At 31.9% G+C, this 26225-nt stretch overlaps 1 protein-coding gene across 1 annotated transcript; it reads left to right on the forward strand.

Annotated features, from left to right (window-relative positions):
* Positions 1 to 661: 661 nt before the first annotated feature.
* LOC113384876 (sodium/calcium exchanger 1-like) lies at positions 662 to 25584 on the forward strand. Its single transcript, XM_026622643.1, is given in 10 exon segments — positions 662 to 2461; positions 13552 to 13763; positions 17939 to 18084; positions 19251 to 19350; positions 22761 to 22886; positions 23142 to 23300; positions 23374 to 23545; positions 25019 to 25088; positions 25090 to 25228; positions 25437 to 25584. Coding segments are annotated over 9 exon segments (2781 nt in total). The 5' UTR covers positions 662 to 800; the 3' UTR covers positions 25225 to 25228; positions 25437 to 25584.
* Positions 25585 to 26225: the final 641 nt, after the last annotated feature.

A 26225-nucleotide genomic window follows, 5' to 3' on the forward strand; every position in this document is an offset into this window, starting at 1 on the left:
ATTCAAAAAAGATTTTACTTGTATTGACAAGATGAAGAATTGATCAAATTTTCATGAAGGCAAGTCTAGCGGTTTCGGAGATCTAGTAAACAAAGTTAAAAAGAATACCATTTGTCGGTCAAGAATGATCATTAGACATATGCATATCAAATTATCAGATATTTTATGGAGATTTTAATATTAAGTATCAATTTTGTTTATATTTCTAGGGGTTTTGCAACATCGTTTGTTCGTTAGACGGCGACGTGGCGCTTACGCGCTTCGATAATTCGTTTCTATGCAGCTAAAGCAGTGCAATTGCTTTGGAAAAAAGTTCAAAATAAAAAAACATTTTTTTCCAATTTTTTTTTTCTTTATTCAAAAATTTAAAATTTCTCAAAAATCAAATTTTCTCAATGATTAAAAAAAAATCTTTAAAAAAATTGGTATGAAAAGTTCCAGCAATTTTCCTTAAGCCATATACCACTAGTTGTATTATGATTTGCATTACAGTATAGTATAGTATAGTGTAGTATAGTATCGTAGATAGCTCACGTTTGTGTTCGTTATAGCGGGAACAGCATCGCATTCGTATTCGTATTCGCATCCCTTCCCTTTGTTTGACTATGCGTACTCGTACTATAGCTAAAGTTGCGCCTAGCACCGTCCTACAGTCAGTTGCGTTCGGGTCCTCGTACTGCGCGTACGTTCTGTGTTACTTTGGTTTGTGCTTGTGCGTGCGAGTGTTTTGCTTTAGGTCGATTTAATAAAAATAGAATAACAAATAAGTATAAACAAAGCGAGATGAACAAAAAAGCGTGATGGCCTATTATTTATCTTCTTTCGGGTTCACTACCCTGCTCTTGGTGGCGCAATGGGATTTATCCGAAGCGTCCGACGATAGAAATGGGAGTTCCGCTGGTATCCATTGCCAGGATGGGTTAGTGATCCCCGTGTGGATGCCAATTGAAAATTTGACGAGCGGGGATCGTCTGGCAAGGGGTATAGTTTATTTTTTTGGCTTACTTTATCTTTTCATAGGGGTATCGATAATATCCGACCGTTTTATGGCCGCTATTGAAGTTATAACATCTCAAGAAAAAGAAGTCAAAGTTCGTAGGCCTAATGGCGAGACCCAAATAGTTGTAGTACGAGTATGGAACGAGACTGTTGCGAATTTAACGCTCATGGCACTTGGATCTAGTGCCCCAGAAATCCTGTTGTCTATAATAGAAATTATTGCGAAGAATTTCAATGCCGGTGATTTGGGACCTGGTACTATTGTCGGATCAGCTGCTTATAACTTGTTCGTTATAATAGCTATATGTGTATTAGTGATACCGAACGGTGAGGTACGTAAAATTAAGCATCTGCGAGTGTTTTTTGTGACCGCGGCGTGGTCTATTTTTGCATATGTTTGGTTATATTTAATACTAGCCGTAATTTCTCCGGGTGTAGTAGAAGTATGGGAAGGTTTTTTGACATTTATGTTTTTCCCGACAACCGTTTTGACAGCCTATATAGCTGATCGAAGGTTGTTGATTTATAAATATTTGAACAAAGATTATCGCATGAACAAGCGTGGTGTTATTGTTCAAGCCGAAGGTGCAAGTGGAACCGACCTGGAATTAGCTAACAAGGAAGAGCCATACTACGATAATGTCGTCGACGAGATCGAAGAAGCTCGACGAGAATACATCGAAACCCTACGAGAGTTACGCAAAAAGAACCCCCAATGTGATTTGCGCGAAATTGAGGTTATGGCCCATGAAGCCATACTTAATAAAACATCTAAATCACGAGCCTTTTACCGCGTCCAGGCAACACGAAAGATGATGGGCAGTGGAAACGTTATGAAAAAGATTTCCGAAAGAGCGCAGAGCGATTTAAGCGAGGTGCGAGCTGAATTACAAAGGGGCCCCATTACCGTTAAGGCGGAACTGGAAGCCTGTGCCGTTTGTTTTGATCCCGGAAGTTACACGGTTATGGAAAATTGCGGTGAATTTGAAGTAACTGTCGTAAGGAAGGGAGATCCGGACATCGAGTTTACCGTTAACTATTGTACTGAAGATGGTTCGGCAGAAGCTGGCAGCGACTATTACGAAGCTTCGGGTGTTCTAGAATTTGCACCAGGAGATATGAAAAAAACATTTTCGGTACGTGTCATAGACGATGATGTTTTCGAACAAGACGAACATTTTTACATACGATTGAGTGATCCACAAGAGCCGGTCACGTTAGCAACCCCTCGCGTTGCCACTGTGGTTATTCTCGACGATGATCATAGCGGAATATTTTCATTCGCAGAAAAAGATCACGATTTAGTGGAATCGGTTGGTACTTACGAGCTAAAAGTGGTGCGACAGTCTGGCGCTAGGGGGAGAGTTATTGTTCCTTACTGGACGGAAGGAGGTACTGCCAAAGAGGGCAAGGATTACGAAGCGGCCAAGGGCGAACTTATATTCGAAAATAACGAGACAGAGTAAGAATTCTTCTAAGCATTCTAAGCAATTTATTTATGCATTTTTTAGATCTTTGCATTATATGTTTCAAGTTCCTTAGTGCACTAGATAAATACTTGCACACCTACAATTATACTGAATTACATAGCTAAATGTGCAAACAATGGCAGTTTTTGAGTGAACTTAGCGCCCGATTTGAATGATCTAAAAAACTTTCTGCTTGTATTGACAAAACAATTGCTTTTGAGGATAAAAAATTATTACATCTTTTTTCATTTTCCATAAACTATTTTTGTAATTTTGAATTAAAAATTCAAAAAATTTCCCAGGCTAAGCACAGTCTAAGCGCCGCTCTGGTACAAATGTTTACCCAAGTGCGTTTAGACTGGTTATTCACTTGTTGTTACCGTTACTAATTGGTGCCGAAAACCAACTTGGTCTGAAAAATACATCAATTATTTTTCTGTTCATTTACGTTTCATTAGTATTTCTTTTATTTATTTCATTTCATTTCACTAATTGTAAGCCATATGTTTCTGAATACAAATATTATCCTCTCATCTATTGCATTTAATCAATAATGTTATAAAATACAGATTATATATACTTGTTTTTCAAAATTTTTTTAGATTTAAACATTTCTCGATTTTTTGGACAATTGCATTTTAGTATTCTCAAGTCATTTAATCTATTTGTCGAAGTTGGATTTAGAAAATAAGCTAAATTTTTAGATTAGAAAATATATAAACTGAAAATAGCCTCTATGGAGAATTTCTGCAATATCAGTATTATAACAAAAATGTCTAATCAAAACATCACCAGTTAGAGCATGGCCAGCCAATTATAATAATGTTAATAACACTAGATTAAAGAATAAATCAAAATTATATACTTTTATTCTAAAATAAAAGAAGCCTAAGTTGCACCCTATAAAATCAGCTACGCACCTAAATTTTTTTGTAAAAATCGATTCAGCCATTACAAATAAACACAGACCAAAATATTAAATAACGGCTATTTCTATATTAAAAAAGACGTTTCAATTGTATTATTTATTTTTTCAATTTGATCATTCCATACGAAATTACTATTTACCATTTTCATTTATTCTGCTTTGGTGAAAATAAATTTAAGTATTTAGTTTTACCTTTATTGATAATTGGTTTTCCATCGACCATTCGTGTATAATTTTGCAATGTATTAGGTCTTCAACCTTTTTTAAGTTTTTGTTTGTATATAATATTACAGTGTCATCTACGTACACTATTATCTACCTGTTAATTCAGTTTTTTATATACAATAACATAATGGCTCTAAAACTGTTTCCAGAGGCATCAACAATCGATTTTTTTGCTAGATGAATAATTAATGTTATTACTTCTTATTCTGATAAAAATTACTGTATTATATTTCTTCAAATTCTGTATTTCATATCTTCAAGTACCAAATGTTTAAATTGACGAATACAGCAAATTTTTGTTTATTATGTTCTTAATTAAGTTAATTAATTAGTTAATTACATTAGTCGTAGCAAATAACACCGACTACTTACATGCTGATGGTAAAAGTACATATTTATATTAATCTGTTTTTTGCAATTTTATCAAAAATACCAGAATGCCCTTTTTATTGTCTTTTTAATATATTATTTATAGTGTTATAATTAGTGGGTAATTTTGCGTTTATCTTTTACTTTAAAAATTAACTTTCACTAGAAAGTAGATAGGGACAGTGGGAATGTAATCTATTCATTGTAGTGGCAATTTGTAAACAATTACAAAAAGTACAATTTTCAACATATATATATATATATATATATATATATATATATATATATATAATGTGTGTGTATATATGTATGCATATGCATAATCACTTGTCTATACATTGTCATAATTATTGTAATCCTATTACATTCTTTAACGTAATCCTGCATACTGATCAATACATGATATATATATATATATATATACGTGTATATATATATATATATATATATAGTTTTGGAATAACATGTAATCAATATATTATATATATTATGTTGGAAATCTTTCAATTTATATATGTTGATGGAAACAATGAAACTAAATACTTATCCAGGCATCCATCTAGAATCTGGATATCTAGACTCTAGATAATAAAAAATGAAAGACACCTAAATTATCTTATTAAAAAATATTTCAATCGATTTCCCTTCGTTTCGAATCCTAATTTGGCTCTTAAGCTATGGACAAAACTACAAAAGTGATATATTTTTCTATATATATTTATTTCAGCCCAACGGTCTAGAAATTCAGCCCTTTACCTAATACCTTGAGCCTACTTTAACATCTATGATTATTATTAACAAAATCCTTTATCAAGGGCCCAATAAACTCAGTATTCTAGTCTAGTTCCACAGTTAACTCCTTTTTTTATCTTTTTACTAGTCTAAAAACCAGAAGGTTAGTCAGCCATTGGTAATTATTGTTTACCCAAGTTTTCACAACAATGAAATAATAGCAATATGTTTGGCTATTATTTGTATTATGTTTATGGCAGTGGACCGTGAATAATTTATGCTTCAATATGGCTTCAACGTGGAGTCCATGTATATAAATCTGGTACTAGTAATGGATTATTATATTGTAAACGACTTTACGTTCAGCTCTCACTTTAGATCTGATTCTTTGCTTATATGTTAAATAAACACTCTTCAATCGACCTTAGATTTTGAATATTGTTTTGTACGATATAAAGAGAATGACAGTTTATATTGGCTATTAAACAAAAATCTAAGTTAAACTCATCGAACAGGTTGCTGCTGTACAAAGTACCCCTTGGACGAATGAAGTTCACTTCTGGTGGGGCACATCTTCTCCAAGAAATAATAAACGCTCTCAAATATGTACTAAATAAGACCATATATAAAGACCTCAATATCTTGTCCACGAGTAATTCAAAAAACACAGGCACAATTATGATAAAAGAATCGTAAACCACCCAAATCCATGCGCCCAATACATTCTGAAAATCCGAAGAAATGAAAGACTGAAGCGAAAGTGACCTAAGGAGGCGCTATTAATCACGTGAGGTTTTGGGGAGGGGGGGTTGACAAAAAATCACGAAATATTCGAGTCGTATTGATAACTTTGTGCTGATTAGTTTGTGGCGAAGGCAGGTCTTGCCGTTTCGAAGATATGGAGCAAAAAGTGCAAAAAATGGAAGGTTCTGATAGAACAAATCGGCCGATTTGAATGATTCAAAAAACATTCGATTCGTATTGATGTGGAGACATACTGATTAGTTAGGTATAGGCAGGTCCAGCCGTTTTGAAGATACAGAGCAAAAAGTGTAGAAATTCCGATTAGATCCTAGACATCTGCTAATAGCGTTGTGCGTGAGCTTGTCGTTATAGCTGAGTTGGTTGGCGCGTCACCGCAATTTTCGTTCTCGTTTGTAGATAAGAAAGTCAAAATGATCTGGTTTGAATTCCACCTCTGTAATATTTTTTATACTTTTTATGTTTGTATAGTTGATGCTGCATGAAATATTTAAAATTGTTAACTCAGTGCATATATTTCGCGAACGAAAAATGGATGCATTTGAAATAAAATATGTTCATTCTAACAATAAGTCCGCTTAATTAGATTTTGTTTATATATATTTCGTTCAAACATATATAAACAACGTCATCTAATCTAATAAGTTTTCACATTTTGTCTACAAGAAACAAATAATGAAAATTTTAGTTTTTTTCATATTTGTTCATAGACATTTTTGTTGACTGATTATTTTATTCTTCGAATATTTAATTACGGTACGGGACGTTCCAGCAATTTAGCTAGTTTACTTATTCATTAGCGTTGCTACTTCGAGCATTAAGCTATCTACAACATTCCTTATTATATTATTATTCTATTACTTCTATCTAATTTTTCTCCAGCAAGACTTTTCACAGATTTCTTCATTCTTTTTTTTCTAAATCTTCTCACAAATCTAATGTTCTTCTTACTTCTAATTGTATTTAATTTTAACTCAACAATTTAAATTCCATTTGAGGAGCCAGTTCGATAAAGGCCCAGTTATTTAAACCAACAAAAAAATTAAATATTTATATTTTTCCTAGATTGCCAAAAATTTTACGATATCTGTATGTACTAAAATACACGTGGCGTTGAGTGTTGGAAAAGGGCGTAGCTTTAAATATCAGCACATATCAACATGGCGGAGGGTGGTTAAAAAGGGGTTTAAATGGCACGAAAAACGATCACGTGATTAATGGCCATTCCCCAAATGGTCAAATTCATATTTAACAAAGACATGTGCTATCGACGTATCAAATCTGTAAACGCGCTTGCTCAACGTGACAACAGCGCTATAATCGATAATCATTCGACATCTTCTTAAACTAATAAACTAAAAGAACCCTTGCCAAATAAAATATTAGAATTATTTTAAAATGATTCATTAATAAATAACTAGATCTTATTAAGTGCATAGCCAAACTGATTGAAGATAAATAAATTTTAATGCAATTGCAAAATAGATGGATTTATTTTATCCGAAATATTTTATTGTATTTTTTTCTAATTATTTGTGAAGAATTAGAAGTATTCTCAGTGTTCTATGAGCTATTGGATGATGTATTTCTGCTACCCACCTTTATTAGAAAGCTGAGGAGAATTAGGTTCTCTCTTCAATAGTGGTATATTTGCAAAAATGGCCGAAAAGTCCTTTCGGAGGCAATTTTGGACTACAACTAAAAGTGAAATTTAGTTATAATTTGTGATTATTACCAGTTTGTACTTAGAACATTCTAACTCGGAATCTTGTGGATGCTGAGCCAATACTTTTCCACTTGCGCCACATTTTCCCACCAAACGTAAAAAATCAAATTATAGATTGAACTAGTTGAGCGCATGGTATCGTGCCTTAAGGCAAATTGCTGGAACTTCCCGTACCACAATTAAATTAATAAAATTAATAATCCATAAATTTTGATCAATGATTAATGACAATTGTTTTAAATATTTTTAAATAGATAATTATAATTACTATAAATTAATTTGTTCATATAATATACAGTGACTATCTTATCACCCAAAACACTTGAAAATATTTACATTAAGAAAGGAATGCTGAATGAACCTATCTGGGGATATATTTCTGACGAGTAGAATAACGCATATGAAAATATACAGTTTTAAACTGAATTGTAAATTTAAAATTTATATTTGAAGTAAAAAGTAAAGCAAAACTTTGTATATTTTTGAAAATTTGGAAAAACAGAAAATTTTCAGATTTTGAAATTTGTTTGAACCGTATAAAGTGAACTTTTAAAATTAAAAATCTTGGTACGGAACCCAAAATTGTAACAAAATTTAAAAATATATATAAAATATCCTAATATCATTTTTTAGACCGCCTAATTTCATTTTTTTACATTTTTCTCTGTATCTCCAAAACCGTCAGACCTACTTACACAAAAATTTAACCAATTCATCATTCCGCCAATACAAATAAAATGTTTTTTGAAACATTCGAATCGGGTGCTCCGTTTCCTCAAAAACTGAACTAATGTTTTTGGCACTTCTTGCCCCGTATCTTCCAAACGGCTAGACCTGTCTTTACCAAAAACTAATCAGCACGTCTCCTTATCAATACGAATCGAATGTTTTTTAAATCATTCAAATCGGTTGATTCGTGCGCCCGAAATCGTGGACGAAAAATTGAATAAACATACACACACACACACAAAATATTCAGAAACCTTCAAAACGTCGAGAAATGCAAAAAAATTCATTTTCGATTTTCAACCCATTACTATAAAATATGTTAAAGAAGTTAATATTTCGAGTATGTGGAAACAATCTAGCAATTATCTTTATAATATTGGAAATTTATAATTAACGCTATTGATAAAAGATGTGATTTCGTGTCATCCAAGCAAATGTTCAAGCTATCAACCTTTGAAGCTTCTGCTTCAAATGCATATATGAATAATTGCTATAATAATATTGAATATATTGGTTTTCTTAAAGGTCTTGACGTTGAAACATTGCCATTAATTTCGATGAATCACATATTTATTATGTTATTTCTTGATCCAATAATTTGTACTCTAATAACGATAATGCTTTGTCTAGTTCTTGGAGTAAAAATTATTAGATCAAGCAAAATTCAAACATGTCAAGAAAAATACCCACTGGTATTTAATTTCTCTATCTTAACTTGGACACTACCACAACCATTACATACAAATTTTGAGCAAATTAACACTTAACCTTTATTATAATTGCTCAATTATTGTAGCTCAATACGGTCACCACATGGTTCAAACTGCTACATGGCTACATTATTTAGCACTTTTGTTCAAAATAATAGGTTTTCCATCGTTTTGGCTAAAGTATCATGAGTTGAGCTATTATGGTCTTTGGGCTTATCAGTATATACTTTGATTTTGTAATAGACCCACAATAAAAATAGTAGCTGGAAATTTGGTGATCTCATGGTCAGAATCACTTTTTTTATATGAATCGTCTGGGAAAAAGACTGTTATTTGAACCTTCGTGTATGATGGGTCGACCTTATCACTTTAAATTTTTAAATCAAATATGTCTTATTAGTTTTCACCACCAATGTTGTTGTTGAAGTATTATTTTTATTGATATGTTTTGAGTGCTTTTCTTCGCAATAAATTAGGGACAATAAAACATAGAAATAGATTTATCTTACGTAGTTTTTCCGGACCTTAGAATTTCAAGACTAAAATTTTAAAAATCAACTATATCTGTCTGTCTGTCAATTTATTATATAATTAGTTTACTGCCTGAAGGCAGGTCCAGGGTGTGGGATTGTATCATCGATTTTCTTTTCCTCTCTCTCTAAATTTCTGCTTATGCTTTCCTATCATGTACTTCATTTTTAGTTCCCTATAATTTCTCCTCTCCAATATTTTTGGTAAAATATTTTTTAAATATTTTTTTTTGATGCGATAATTTGATTTGAATAGTTTTCAATCGAGAAACAATCCTAAATATTATACAATAACTTAAGTATGTCTGTTGTAAGTCATAACAAAATTCCTCGTTGATATAATAAAAAACGTGAGACCTTGTCTAGACACCAGCAAATTGTGAACAATCAGAATAAATTTTGGCACGCAATATAAATGTCTAAGTTTACTCTGAGTTCATATGTTGAAAATGTTAATAAGTTAAAAATGCACACTAATGCCATGAAGCTTACGGAAACACTCTTTTGGTGGCCAAATTATAAGTGTTGGTATTTTCTATTCTGGTTTTTTGATTCTGCTTAAAGAAAATTTAAGAGAGGTCATTATAGGCGTATGGATGGCTTATTGTATAAGTATTATGAGATAAGATTTGCCAAGAGAGCATAATATGATCAGTTTCATATTGATTTACAAACTAGTGTTGTATGGCATCGTGCTTTAAGGCAAATTAATGGAACTTCCCGTACCGTAATTAAAAAACTGGGTACGGAGCCCAAAAAATTTATCTTGTCAATACAAGTAAAATGTTTTTTTAATTATTATAATCGGACGCTCCGTTCTCTTAAAAACTGAGTTACCGCTTTTGGCACTTTTTGCCCCGTATCTTTGGAATGGCTAGATCTGTCTTCACCTCAGCACGTCTCCTTATCAATACGAATCGAATGTTCTTTGAATTATTCAAATCGGTTGATCGGTGTTCCCGAAATCGTCGACGAAAATTTGTATCCACACACACACACACATACATCCATTTTTTCTAAGGTATGCCAAAATGTTCAGAAACCTTTGAAACGTAAAGATATATAAACATTTTCATTTTTTATTTTTTTACGATTACTATAACTTGCCCTACGGGAAGCAAAAAAAAAGTCTAAATGTATGCTCAAAACCGAAACTCTGCAATCACACATAACTCTTGTCTGCTTTTTTGTTTTCTAAAATAACTTCTCGACATATTCTTATCTGAATCACTCATAAGATGCACTTACTAATGATTTTGGTGTTTATAGAAAATTGTATAGCAATAGAGTTCCTAGTCTTAATGAGCATATTAAAATATTAGAGGCCTCCAGCAAGTGGTTTATTTATAAAAATTCATTAAAGTTTGATTTAATTGGCCCCGCTTTTAGAAATTTCTACGTGTATGTACTAGGCGCTTTTTAATTTTTTAATAATATTGGGTAGTAATGCTCTACATTGCCATGTCACACCGCATTCCATGAAATGGGCTATTATCCAATTGGAAAAATATTTTTCATCTATATTTTTTAATATATTTCTGGTCAGGTAGTCCAGAGCTGGATTCGAACTCACGTATATGGAAAAAAATATGTTCATTTGAATAACCTGAAATAGTGTTTTACTAATAAATTGATTCCTTAATAAGTCCATCATTTAATAATGCCTGCAAGTTTATGCAACTTGCCTCGAAGCAAAACTCCTCTTTCACCTAGTTTTATTTCCGATCCATACTTCTCATTACTCGAAGGTGCCTAAGAAACGTTAAATATCGTAATTAAAACTGATTTCTAATTATAACTTGCGTAGTCGCAGGAGAGCAGTTGCGTAAGCAATCTCCTGGCCGAATTCAATTTATTTCAAGCAAGTATAATATTGAGATTGAAAAATATATGCCCTATATTATTTAGCTCTTGCATCCACATTTCTACAATCTGTAATTTTGTACTTAAATTAAATAATAAAATATTTATAATGAGCACATAATTGTAAGTGCCTTTGATTGAATATTGTACGCGGATCTAAATCTATTTGTAAAACTAACTCCGAATTTCGGAAGTTTGTCACAAAGTAATTGTTAAATAATGCATAACAATATATTAAGTTTAATAAAATATTTTAATGATGAATGCATACTGACAAAGTATTTTATTAATATTTGAATGTAAAATTAATTATTAATGCTTTATTTGTATATTTGGCTTTCACTTTCATGATTTATTGGTATCCATTGGTATCCTAAGCGAGTATTTTAATATTGTTATTTATAAAATTGGCTTATATCCAATCAGTGCTCATTACTCGATCAATAGAAAATTCAATATTCATAAAGTTATTCGAAATATGATTATCAGACATTAAACGATTGTTTAGGAAGTAGGTGTGCTACTATAAATAAATAAAACTAATATATATTAGATGATGAAATTCAAAAAGGATGAGTTTGTCATCAACCAACTATGATTTTAGAGGCGCCAACAGATTATCATTTATGATTATTAAATTAAATATTTTCTATGGTTTAGACAACTAAAGTTCAGTAGAAGATTGTTTCCTGACCAAAAATCAGATTGTCTAATTTTAGATTTTCAACTATCGCTTGCGTTGTCAAGTCTCATGATCATTGACCGAGATTTTTTTTATCACATTTTTCAGAAATCTTGGATCAATTTGCGAAATTCTGAATTCATTAAAGTAAATTGATAATTAATATTAACTTATTGATTCATATTAAATTACATATACAAGTAATTGCAAAACTCTCCCAACCGTATGAAAAATTCGTACTTATTTTTGAAGACAAGAAGTCAATATCAGTTTTTCTAGAAATCATCAGCATTTTTACTAATGGTGTAAAATCTCTTTTGAATAATGGAAGCTCTTGGTCTAGAAAAATGAAGACATAGAAATATATATATATATATATATATATATATAAATATATATATATATATATATATATATATTATATACATTGCTGGCACTCTGCCAACCGTCCAGTACTTTATAAAACACATACTGACTAAGCGCCATATTCCCTTCATTTTTTTGAACCTACATGTAACACTTCATCAAAAAAATATTTATAAAATCATCAAAAAATAATATACAGATTTATACAAATACATTCACATACGCATGAAATTCTATATATATGTATGTATAAACATATAGGAAAACTTAGAAGAAAGATCTAAATTATGTTTAACAACTTGTGTTTGTTGCACACAACTTATTAACTTCCCGTAGGGTAAGTTATAGTAATCGCAAAAAAATCGAAAATGAAAATTTTTATATATTTTCACGTGTCAAAGTTTTCTAAATAATTTGGCATACTTTAGAAAAAATTGACATGTGTGTGTGTGTGTGCGGATACAAATTTTCGTCGACGATTTCGGGAACACCGATCAACCGATTTGAATAATTCAAAAAGCATTTGATATTCGTATTGACGGTCAAAAATGATCATTAAACATATGTACATCAAATCATCAAATATTTTAATAATGTGTACACATTTTGTGTAAATTTTTTTGGGTTCTGTACCAAGATTTTTAATTACGGTACGGGAAGTTCCAGCATTTTGCTTTAAGGCACGATGCCATGCACACCACTAGTTATATTTATAAGGTGGTTGGCGTTACTTAATTGGATCGTTAATCAATTTGTTGATTTTGTGGGGTTTTTGAGTTTTTTTAATAATTTGTGTGTTACATCATCTGAAGAAAAATCAAACTGGAAAAATTTATTTTAGATTTTTTAAACATAAATAACGAAAGAGAAGTTATTGTCAAGAACCCCGATTTGCTGGTCAGAATTCTCTAACTCCTCTTCTGACTAACGCAATTATCTATTGATAGGAACAAACTTCCCTGTGTGTTGCGGTCACGTTGTTATAGTTATATTACACTGAACAATACAATGGTGGAATTTACTGCCATATTTTTTCTACATATTACACTGATGATGAGTCAAACCATATTCTCAAAGCGTTTATAAAATTAATTTTAGTAGTCCAGTCATTTAAGCTTAAATTAGGTAAGAATCTCGGAATTCGAGATACCCAGCTGTGGGTCTATAAATACTTATATATTGACACCCTAAACGTTGTCTCAAAACCTACATATGGTAGGGTGTCAATACCATATGTAGGATTTGCGACAACTTTAGGGTGTCAATATACAAGTATTTATAGACTTACAGCTGGGTATCACGAAATCCGAGGTGAACTTACTACAATTACTTGACTATAGTTGCCAAAAAGGGCAAGAGCGGTGTATTTCTATTTCCCACTCTTAGAACTTTTGATGTGTACTTGTATATATTATTGTGTGTGAGTGAAAATAATCTAATCCATTATCGGATTTTTTCCAGGAAGGTTATTCCGATCTACATCACAGAAGAAGATTCTTATGAAAAAGATGTGCTGTTCTATGCACATTTGGGAGAGCCAAAGGTTTACGGAGGTGAGCGCAGACAAACAATTGTAGGTGACCAATTATTAAATGCTGGGACGAATGTGCCCAACGGTGGCGAATCCTTAGGATGGTTTGATAGGTTTCAGGCCAACTTCAGCACCAAAAATTGTAAGATTAAGCATTGGATTTCGATAACACAAGCTTGTTTGTTTGATTTTGTTCAACTGCTCTCTGACCAAACAGTTTGAGATGAAGATTATTTACCGTGTGCTATAAGTTAAACATTGGCCTTTATTGATTTTATCATTTGTATATGATACTTCAAAGAACATCGCATATATTAATAAGTGTTTTGATGAAATTCAATTTTGATATCCTATGGAAATTTGTATCCTTTTTGTTGCATTCCTCATGTTATTCAGGACAATACCTTGAATACCACTTTTCTGCCTTTCTTCGCTTCGTGTAAATCCAAGATTGTGAAAATATTTGAAATTAAATGTATACTAATATTCATAAGTGTTGTGTCAAAAAACAAAGTTTTTTAATAATCTAAAATAATATTTGAAAAAAATTCATTTAATTGTTATTTGTTTCTTCTGGTTTCTATAACTTTATCTTTAACTACCATGGAATGTTTACTTTTCACGGATGCAAATAAAAAATAACTGCTGTATAAGACCTGAATTAAATTCTTTATGTTACACTATTTTGAAACGTTTGCCAAAATTTTAACCATATAATAAACAGAAATATTACAGGTGCAGATAAAGAGAGAGATGCTTAAATACTAATTATTCTATTTTCAATTTTGAAGGTGTAACTGTGCGATGCAATGGCTTTGCATGGGTTCGTGATGATTTAAAACTTCTTGGAAATGTTTACTTTGACTCAAAAAATGTTTCTTTTCTTACACCCCTTCTTGGATTACAACAAGCATAATACTTGCAACCCTGATACTTACAAATTTATGATGTTTTCCGACTACTAATACAGACTACGTTAATTACATGTTTATCTAAGGCTGTTTGCGGATAAAACATTTTCTTACGATTAATATTTTATTTGAAATAAATTTTATTATTATAAATATGATAATATTGTCATATATTATTGGGATTCTTGGATTCAAAAAAAGAACAAATGTTAACAAATACTTTATTTGGAGCTTTTTTTTAATTTTTAAACAAAGCAATTGCATGGCTATATTTATCTATTAATTTTTATTGGAACTTGCACTATGCGATTGTTTTATATTTGCAGATGCATATCATACTTAATATTAATTTAAAGTTTATGAAAAAATCTTTATATAAACTGGTTACATAATCTGTCGAACTTTAACGAAGTGCTAATTTAATTTAATTAATTTATTACAAATACGAAATGCGAAGATGCGACAACACTTTTAAGGCTAATATAAGTCATAAGGGGCGCCTGTTTGGAGTTTCTGAATAATTACATTAAAACATATATACATTTTATATCAATCTTATATCGAACATTTCCCTTGAAACTGGACGTACCTCTGACAATACAGTAAATCTATTAAATTCTTAATTAATTTCTTTTACGCCTATGACTCTTTTTGAAGTGCTACCCAGTGAACACCGAGCGGCTGTAGCAATCTAAAATCCACATACATCTCACATGGATGTCACAGCGTTAAAGGCACGCTTGTGGATTCTAGGTTGCTACCGCCGCTCAAATCACACGGTGGTTTCTGGGTATTATATCACATGTGAATAGCCCAATTTTATATAGGGAAATAATCCTGATAGGCCTAGATTTAGTACTATTAGGCTCAACTGACTCTTTTCAAGGAAAACAAGTGCAGATACTGACAATATCGCTCATCGACAGTGATAAAATCAGTTCATCTGGGTATTTAACTTCGCACTTCTGATGTTACATTGCCAAGCTGTTACTTTACATATCTATTGCTAGTCATAGTAAGATTCACATTCTGCAACAAAAATCTTTTACTTTGAACCACTATTTGTTAAATTATGAGTCTCAAGAATATTTAATTCCCATATCCAAGCTCTTGGCAGTATTTATTACCTCTCGAACTTCTTTCAGCCTCCTTGTAGGCTACTTATCAAATCAAAAAATGTTCTATGTCAGAGCTATTTTTTATATTGTCAATAATATGATAATACAGGGTGGCTGATATGTATTGCAACAAAGTAAAGCGCTATAACTTTGTCATTTTCATTTTAAATTTCATTGTTCAAAAGCAAAAAAGTCAGAAATAACATCAAATTTTAGAATTAGTTCATATTTGTTCCAATTGGCCACTTTTGGCACGAATTATGGCCTTCAAACGGAAGAAAAACCATAACACGCTGCACGAAAGTGGCTCTGGGGTATTTTGGCCTATTCCCGGCGAGGCGCCTTCTTGGTATGATCGACACTTTGGTATTTTTTAGTACGAACCTTACTCTTCAAAATGTCCAAGACACAAAAGTCCAGCAAATTTAGATCCAGAGATTTTGGTGGCTATTATGCGATGGAAATGAAGCGAAAAACCTCTTTTATAAGCCATTTTTGGTAGACGCGTGCTGAGTTTGATGGTGCTGAGTCCTGTTGGAATGACCATGGTCTGCGATCAAAATTTTTGTCTACCCAGGACTTCAATACTGCCTTTAAGACATTTTCCCGATAATTTCGGCAATTATTTTGATCCCACGGTCGATGAATAAGAGTGGAATGTCACCATCGGCCGTTACGGTGGTTCACACCATTACCGTCGGCGGCGCTCGAGTTCTGGTGGCCAATCGAAGGTGTAAATTTTTAGCTGACCTTTTTGGCAAGTAAACCCTATCATTTTGTTTGTTCACAAACTGCTCGATTTGGAAGGACTTCCCATCTGAGAAAACCAAATTCGGTAACTAGCCACTTTCGTGCAAGCGAAGCAACACCTTCGCTTCTTTCCGTCTAACTTTTTTTTGTGCATCAATGAGCTCTTGCACTTTTTGGATCTTCAATGGTTTTAGTTCAAGCTCATTTTTCAATATGTGTTGCATCCGTTTTTGCGATATGTTCAGCTCACGGGCCATTTTTTTACCACTGCGACACGAATTTCGATTGATTTTTGCCTATACTTTTTGGATCATTTCTGGGGTTGTTAGTGTTTTTTTTCGTCCACTTTTTGGACGCGGTGCAACACTGAGTGTATCACGGTTACGAGATATGGTACGAGAAAAAAAATATTTGTTCGCATTTAAATACTGGAGGGCTCGAAATATAGCCACCTAAGGTTTTTCAGCCAAGTATGAAGCAATCGCACTATCACGCTTGACTTCCATCACGAATAACTTTTTTTCTGAATGCAATAGAACAAAATGCTTTTGTACGCTTGTAAACAATTAAATAAACAATCACTGGAATAAATCTGTCATCTGTCTGATGAGCGGTTTAGAAATGATAGCGGTCTGAAATTGGTTGCAATACATATCAGCCACCCTGTATATTAAATTTATTATATAAATCTGGCGTTCTGTTAACCCATTAGATACATTTTATTTAAATATCTCAAGTGTTTTGAGCTTTTGAGACAGCTGTATATAATTAAAATCGTTTGTTTCTATCATAGTGCTGTGACTCATTGTGAGTAGAAATTTATTTCTGCATATCACAACACATTGTTCATCATAAATTAAATAGAAAATATGTTAGAGTTATCAGTAACTAAGTTTTCACAACAATTTATATTTCATTATTTCATTTCATCTTTATGTGGTCAATATTATTTATGTTGTCAGCTTTACACATAAAATGTTTTTTGTTTGTGTAATTTTTTCTCAACGCTGGTTTTACCTTATTTTATGAGAAATTTAATATTGTTTATATTATTTGTTATATCACTGTCACTGAAGAAAAGTCAAATGGAAACCCGAAATTGGAAATTGATGAAAAAATAATTTTCAGAAACATAATTTTAATTTTTTTTCTATTTTTATTATCTGCCTGTTTAAAAAGTATTCTGTTTTTATCAACATGTCCATCATCGTCCGAAAAGCGAGCGCACGATAATTTTATAAAAGTAGTACTACAAAAAAAAATTCAAGGATCGTGTATGCACAAATGTTTACTGGATGGGCCTAACACAAAATTGACTTCATGATCTAAGTTTGTTTTCAAATATCTAGTAAAAGCAATAAATAAACCCGTTGGAAATTTTTATACGGTCTATGTTAATGAAATCAGTTTGACGTGTTGTGTATCATATCCCAGTTTTAACAAGCAAATTCGCTCAATTTGGTGCATAAGATAAAATAAAGACTATCATATGATATTTCTACATGTGCCAATTTTAATCTTCTATATTAATTAAATAGATGAAGCTGCCAATGCAATAGCTGCAGCTGAAGCCAAGGCGCCTGAGGACCTCACGGAGGAAGATAAAATAACTCTAATGGGTAGACCGAAACAGGGTGATATTGTACGTGCACAACTTCGAATCAAAGAGAGCAAAGAGTTCAAGGTATCATAAAAAAACTAACTAATCGATTTACATATGTTGACATTGACAGCATACCCTGTAATATAGAGCTATAAAGTTGTTGCGTCACCACAATGTTGGGAGGATGAGTTAATAGTCTATTGCAGCTTTGATATCCCATTCGACGGGAACATCGAGAAGTTTATGCAATTTACCCAGAGACAAAATGCCACTCATTAAATTTTGAAAATCGACTCAGGATGTTTTGGGAAAATGTGGACAAAATATTTTGCTTTTCTGCTAATTCTGAAGAAATGGCTCGGCCGATCATTTCGCTAATATAAGAACTTTTTATTAATTATTTTTCTCTAATGAATTAGTGCTTCTAATTTTTCCAAACTTTGATCAATGTTTTTAAATAAACGACTTGTCGTGAGGTCATATTATATTATGTTTTAAAAAACGTGATCTCTATCATCGTAGTTGAGAAGTCGAAAAGACTTCCTGTAGGGTAAGTTAAGGTGATCGCAAAAAAACGAAAATGAAAATTTTTATATATCTTTACTTTCAAAGTTTCTGAATATTTTGGCGTACCTTAAAAAAATGGATGTATGTGTGTGTGTGTGCGTGTGCAGATACAAATTTTCGTCCAAGATTTTGGGAACACCGATCAACCGATTTGAATAATCCAAAAACATTTGATTTGTATTGAAAAGGAGGCGTGCTGATCGCTGTTTTTGGCGAAGGCAGATCTACCCGTTCCGAAGATACGGGGCAAAAAGTGCCAGAAACGGTAACTCAGTTTTTAAGAGAACGGAGCGTCCGATTTTAATAATTCGGAAAACATTTTTACTTGCATTGACAAGATGAAGAATTGATTAAATTTTTGAGAAGGCAGGTCCAGCGGTTATGGACTCTCAATAAAAATAAGTTAAAAAATGTCATTTGTCGGTCAAAAATGTTTATTAGACATGTGTACATCAAATTATCAGATATTTTATAGAGAGATTTAATAATGTGTACACATTTTTTGTAATTTTTTGGGTTCCGTACCAAGATTTTTAATTGCGGTACGGAAAGTTCTAGCAATTTGCCTTAGGCACAATGCCATGCATCCCATTAGTTATTATAAAGACAGTACTTTTGATTCGATTTTGAAGTACAATATGTGTGTTGTGTGCATAATTTAATGATTTTATTTTTTACAGAATACTGTGGATAAATTAGTACAGAGAGCAAATGCTTCAATACTTATTGGCAGTTCTTCCTGGAGAGAACAGTTTACAGAAGCTTTAACCGTTAGTGCAGGTAAACTCTAGTGAGAAGTAATTATTAAACCAAGTAATTCATTCTTTTAATACTTTTTATAGTTTTATTAGCTCTCAATTTATATAAAATATTACGACTGACGATATATTTATTTAACGAAAATCTGTATCGAAATATAATATCAATACGTTTGCGTTGTTAGCACTGTTATATTATACATATCGTTTGAAGTTTTATTATATAAAATCGCTTTTTACCTCTGAACTAGGTAACATTTTTTATTTAATTTGATTTTTATTTTGCTTTTACAAAAATTACTGTTATTAAAAAATCTCGTTAGAACTAACTGGCATTCGTGTAGCGGTGGAATTACAAGCTTTTAATAAATTGTAACATAATGCTTTCACTGTTTCCAAGGTTTGCACGGAAAAGTTTGAATGTGTTTCCAAGGGCCTATTAAGAGTACGTTTTCATGATTTCTGCGCTCAAGTGCTTTATTGCTCTGGGCGGCTAGTATAGGTTTACCTTGCATTTTATTGCAAAACTACCCATGGCCGAGCGGAACTCTTTTATCTGAATTCATTATCCCAGGCCATAAAACCACTTGAGTCGCGCGTCGTCGTTAGGAATTGACTATTGAAATATTTGAAAACAATTAAAGGTCGAAAGAAAAAGATGGTTTTGTCTGCTGATTTATTCACTTCTAAAGTAATATAGTGTAATATGCTATTTTAACAACTTCCCGTAGGGTAAGTTATAGTAATCGCAAAAAAATCGAAAATGAAAATTTTTATATATCTTTACGTTTTAGAGGTTTCTGAACATTTTGGCATACCTTAGAAAAAATGGATGTATGTGTGTGTGTGTGTGTGTATGTATGTATGTATGTGCGGATACAAATTTTCGTCGACGATTTCGGGAACACGAATCACCGATTTGAATAATTCAAAAAACATTCGATTCGTATTGATAAGGAGACGTGCTGATTAGTTTTTGGCGAAGGCAGGTCTATCCGTTCCGAAGACACGGGGCAAAAAGTGCCCAAAATGGTAACTCAGTTTTTAAGAGAACGGAGCGTCCGATTTTAATAATCGAAAAAACATTTTACTTGTATTGACAAGATGAAGAATTGATCAAATTTTCATGAAGGCAGGTCTAGCTAGCGGTTTTAGAGATCTAATGAAACTAGCTGTAAGTGGAATTCTGTCTTAAGGCAATTAGGGCATCGTGCTTTAAGGCAAATTGCTGGAACTTCCCGTACCAAAAATTATTATTTTTTTTAAAAACGATTAACATTTTGAAAAAAATTACTTCGAAAAAATAAGATTTTTGAGAAACTATAAATTGGACAAAAAGTTACTTTCTTTTGAAAAAAATAAATTTTTTTTTTAAATTTTTTTTAAAAAAAAATTTTTTTAAAAAATTTTTTTTTAAAAAAAAATGTTTTTTTTTATTTTGACATATTTTGGAAGATCTGAACTTGTTTTTCAAAGCAATCGTATTGCTTTAACTGCATAGAGACAAAATATAAAGCGCGTAAGCGCGGCGTCGCTGTCTAACGGGTAAACATTGATACGGAACCCATAGGAAAATAACAAAATCATACTTATTGTTAAAATCTCTATAAAATATCTAAAAATTTGATGTGCATATGTCTAATGATCATTTTTGACCGCCAAATGGCATTTTTTTTTACTTTTTTTGTTAGATCTCCGAAACCGCTAGACCTGCCTTTATGAAAATTTGATCAATTCTTTATCTTGTCAATACAAGTAGAATGTTTTTTGAATTATTAAAATCGGACGCTCCGTTCTCTTAAAAACTGAGTTACCGTTTTCGGCACTTTTTGCCCCGTATCTCCGGAACGGCTAGACCTGCTTTCGCCAAAAACTAATCAGCACGTCTCCTTATCAATACAAATCAAATGTTTTTTGAATTATTCAAATCGGTTGATCCGTGTTCCCGAAATCGTCGACGAAAATTTGTATCCGCACATACATACACACACGCACACACACACACACACACACACACACACACACATACATCCATTTTTTCTAAGGTATGCCAAAATGTTCAGAAACCTCTGAAACGTAAAGATATATAAAAATTTTCATTTTCGATTTTTTTGCGATTACTATAACTTACCCTACGGGAAGTTAAAAAGTAAAAAAAAATGCCATTTGGCGGTCAAAAATGACATATGCGACATCAAATTATCAAATATTTTATAGAGATTTTAACAATAAGTATAAATTTTGTTGTCAAAAAATCCCATCTGCTAATTTTGGTTTCTTGGTGTTTGAAATCATTCTGAATCTTTTGAGACCAAAATTGAAAAATTAATATATGTATGTATATGAGTCGGTGAGTCGTTTAGTATCGTTAATCGTCGCAAAAACAAATCGAGTCGTGTATTCTTCAACTTTTATTAAATGACTTTCTCAAACCATCTATGCCTTGAAAGAAGGAATCAGAGCAGAAATTGCAAAGATACCGCCTGAAATGACAGTAAGTGTATGGAAATAACGGACGTCATTTGGATGACGTCATTTTTCACAAATAAACTTTAATATATTGTAAACATTTAGCAATACACAAACTTTTGATGATGCAATTCATTATTCACAATTCTTGGAAATCCGTTCATTTTTGGTCGGTCATTGATATATTTATATATATATATATATATATATATATATATATATATATATATATATAGTTACGAGGTCTGTTCAAAAAGTACCCGGAATTACTAATAATTAAATTTCGCGGGTCTGGAGTGTCTGATTGTCAAAATTTTTTTTTTATTGTGTTGGTATACATGCCCCTAAAGTATGATGAAATTTTCAGCTATATTCACTGTTTACTTTGTCTGTGGTAGTCGCTAAGGTTCGACGTGTTTTTCTGAGCTCGGCGATTTTTACAATGGAAGAATTGAAAAGTCAAAGAATTTGTATTAAATTTTGCGTAAAAAATGAAATAAAGTGTTGCAAAGTGCAAAAATTCACCAGATATGGCTCCGTGTGACTTTTTCCTATTCCCAAAGTTGAAGAGACCCATGAAAGGACGGCGGTTTTCCTCGATTGAAGAAAATCGCTGAGAGTGCTCAAGGACATATCAAAAAGTGAATATCAAGGGTGCTTCGAAAATTGGAAAAAACGCTGGCATAAGTGTATTATATCTGGGGGGGACTACTTTGAAGGGGACCACATTAATGTAGACGAATAAATAAATATTTTTTTGAAAAAACGAAAATTCCGAAAACTTTTTGAACAGACCATGTATATTTATTCTATTCCGCATAATACGATTTCTCACTTAAGATGCACTTAATTGTCATCAGATAAACTTAGCCGCTACATTTGTTAAATGAATAGCAAATCAAACTTTTATACACATTTATAATTGATACTAAATAAATGCAACTTTTTTTCATCTTATCCTAGGCGATGAAGGCGATGACGATGGAGAAGGTGATGAAGACGACGAGAAGCATCCATCGTGTGGAGATTATATCATGCACTACATAACACTTTTCTGGAAGCTACTTTTTGCCTTTGTTCCCCCTACGGGTGAGACAATTTTAATTGAAATTTTATAAGTTGATTTGCGAAGTACAAATTTGATAAAATATTGCAATATTAATCGAACTTTGTATTGGGCTTTCTAATGGTTGCTCATATGATCAGAAGCTATAAGAGCAATGACTACTTTAAATAACAGATCATTTAATTGCACTTTCATAAGCTATGTTTTTGTATTTTAAGCAAACTATTTTCTTCAGAATGAGTTCTGAATAATACTGATATATACCGTATTTTTTGCAGATATTGCTGGTGGATATGTATGTTTTGTAGTTTCAATCCTCGCTATAGGAGTCGTTACAGCTGTAATAGGAGATGTAGCTTCACATTTTGGTTGCACCCTTGGCATACAAGACAGTGTAACAGCTATTGTATTTGTCGCTTTAGGAACCAGTATACCAGGTATAATTTATTATTAACTGCTTTCATTAAAATAAAGTATAAGATATTCGTAATTAATGTATAATTGTTTCAGATACTTTTGCGAGTAAAGTAGCTGCAATTCAAGATAAATATGCTGATGCAAGTGTCGGAAATGTGACTGGCAGCAATGCCGTAAACGTATTTTTAGGTATAGGGATTGCATGGAGCATAGCGGCTGTTTACCACGCCTGCAAGGGACAAGCATTCCAAGTCAATCCCGGAAAGTAAGTTTATTTTCTTTATATCATTTTTTATATATCACAAGCTGCAAGCAATACAAAAATCTATAACAAAGTTGACAGTTTTTAGTAACATAAGGGAACGAATTCTTCTCATTTATTTAAAACTAATGATGTCTAACGGTCGTCTTGGAACTTCCGGTTAAATAGCTGATAGTGTATATTTTTCTTATTTGAGATTTATTTATTGGAACGTTTCGATATTCAAACTAGTTGGTATTGGTATTTTGCCTTAAGGCAAGTTACATGAACTTCCCAATATGTGTAAATAATTGACTTAATCCATCATAAATAAATTAATTTATGAGTGGTTAAAAGTATTTGAAGAGTATTTATTACACATTATTGAAAATCGAACACGTTGTATTTTCTGAGAGCAAATTTCCAAAAATCATATTTTTTTATAATTGAACCAGTTTCTGTTGGACTATAATGCTTTAGTATGTTTATTAAGGCCAGGTACTCTATCGGTATACCAAGTAAATCGTCTAATTTTAATTTTGACAAACGTCAAAAAAACTACTAATTTTCTCAAACTTTGATTAATTCAAAATTAAACTGCTTATCGTAAGGCCGTAATATTTCAGTAAGTTCTATAAGACCATGATATATATCGCCAATAAAAGTTCCATAAAATCGGCTTAAATTTTTTTTTACCAGTCAATTACAAGAAAATGGCTCGGTAGATTTTCACCTAAAACTAATCAGTATCACTCCCAACTAATATCTTACGAACAGTTTTGGATATTTTAAAATCGATTTGGAGCTTGAATGTGGGCGAAAAGTTTAAAACTTTTTTCCAAATTATAAAGAAATGGTCAGCCGATCGTCGCACAAAACTGAGAAACGATAATTCTCATTGAGATACATCAAATGGCTTTTAAACTTCTGAAATCGGTTCAGGAGTTTTTGAACAAACGTCGATGAAAAGTCTAATTTTGACAAATGCCGAAAAACGATACTAATTTTTGCGAACTTTGACGAATTTTTAGAGTTAAACGAGTTCTCGTAGGTTTGTAATATTTCAGTATGATCTATAAGACTATGGTATCTACCTTCAAAAAATAATAATGAAAATCGTCGAAAAAAATTAGGCTTGGTCGATCGTCGCACAAAATAAGTCGAGAAAATATAAAATTAACGAATCGGATTTTTTTATGAAAACTTTAACTTCTCCATCGGGAAGTTAATAAATATTAAATTATGGTGGTGTATTGCCAAAAATAATCAACAAATACGCGGTCGCCTTTATAGTCTGGATCATATACCCCGAAGAGCTAATTTCACTTGGAAACATATTGCTATTGGAAGTATAAATTCCATGAGAAAATTAATGCCAATACTGCTTGGCGTCATGCTGCACGTGATCGAAACCTGGACTCTCGGACGGAAGATCTCCTGATATAATAATCGAAATAGTAATAAATATGAATTGTTGATTACCTAAATTTGTTCTAGTTTGGCGTTCTCTGTAACTTTATTCTGCACTGAAGCGATGATGGCCATTTTTATTCTGGTACTAAGGCGGGAGCAAAGCCGTTGGAGGAGAGCTCGGTGGGCCCAAAGTCATCAAGTACATTACGGCTTCCTTCATGTTCGGATTATGGGTCTTTTATCTAATCATGTCCAGTTTGGAAGTGTACGATATTATTGAAGGTTTCTAAACAGGTATGTTCATTCGCATCATAAGTTCAAATATGTGAAGCAACTAGACCCGTAATTGTATTTTTACATACAATTGTTTTTTTTTGAGATTTTCCGTGAGCTCAAAAAAAATTTTAAAGAAATTCGGTGAAAAACGTCCACTGTCTGAAAGCGAGATAGAAAAAGATTTATTCCACAATTAAAATCCTTTCATAATAAATTCAAATTTCAGCTATTAAAAAAAAAACTATCAATTATGGACTGCATTATTGAAAATGACGTCTCTAAGGAAATGAAGTAATGAGACATTAGAAAATTACAATTGCAATATGGATTGCATCATATGTTAAGTACATGCATGTTAACTGAATGAAACATCTTAGAAAATTTTATATTCTTAGCACTATTGCATATATATATATATAGATATATATATATATATATATATATATATATATATTATAATTATTATAAGAGTTGGCCTACAGTTTGAAATAATCTAGTATTCTAGGGCTTACAACTAGACTATTTTTTAAATTTAGAATTGTTTTGTTATTGTTATGGTTATTTATTTATATAGAAGTCATTAAGTGATAAGATAGTTTATTTATAAAATATTTTATTATTGCCTGCGCCTAGAGTTTCCTATGCTCGTTTTCAGGCAATGGGTATTAAACACTAGGAATAAATGTTTATATATATATATATATATATATATATATATATATATACAGTGCTGGATTTACAGTAGGGGCAATCGGGGCTACTGCCCAGGGCGGCAATTTTTGGGGGGCGGCAAAATTTGGATAGTAAGAAAAAAATTGTATACAATATAATCAACTTTTCTTTTCTTCTATAATTCAACTTTTTTATTTCAAGAAATATAATTAACAAAACATAATACGATTGCAATGCAAAATTTGGATTGAAATAACCGATAACTGAAATTTATTATATTGCCTTGCCTCCCTTTCCGAACGTAAAAATCAAATTGATTAATAAGTTATTAAATTTGGCCATT

The sequence above is a fragment of the Ctenocephalides felis genome, unplaced genomic scaffold (genome assembly GCF_003426905.1).
Source record: "Ctenocephalides felis isolate EL2017-DRISC unplaced genomic scaffold, ASM342690v1 CF-g0.4_SCAFFOLD_03571, whole genome shotgun sequence".
NCBI classification, from domain to species: Eukaryota; Metazoa; Arthropoda; class Insecta; order Siphonaptera; family Pulicidae; genus Ctenocephalides; species Ctenocephalides felis.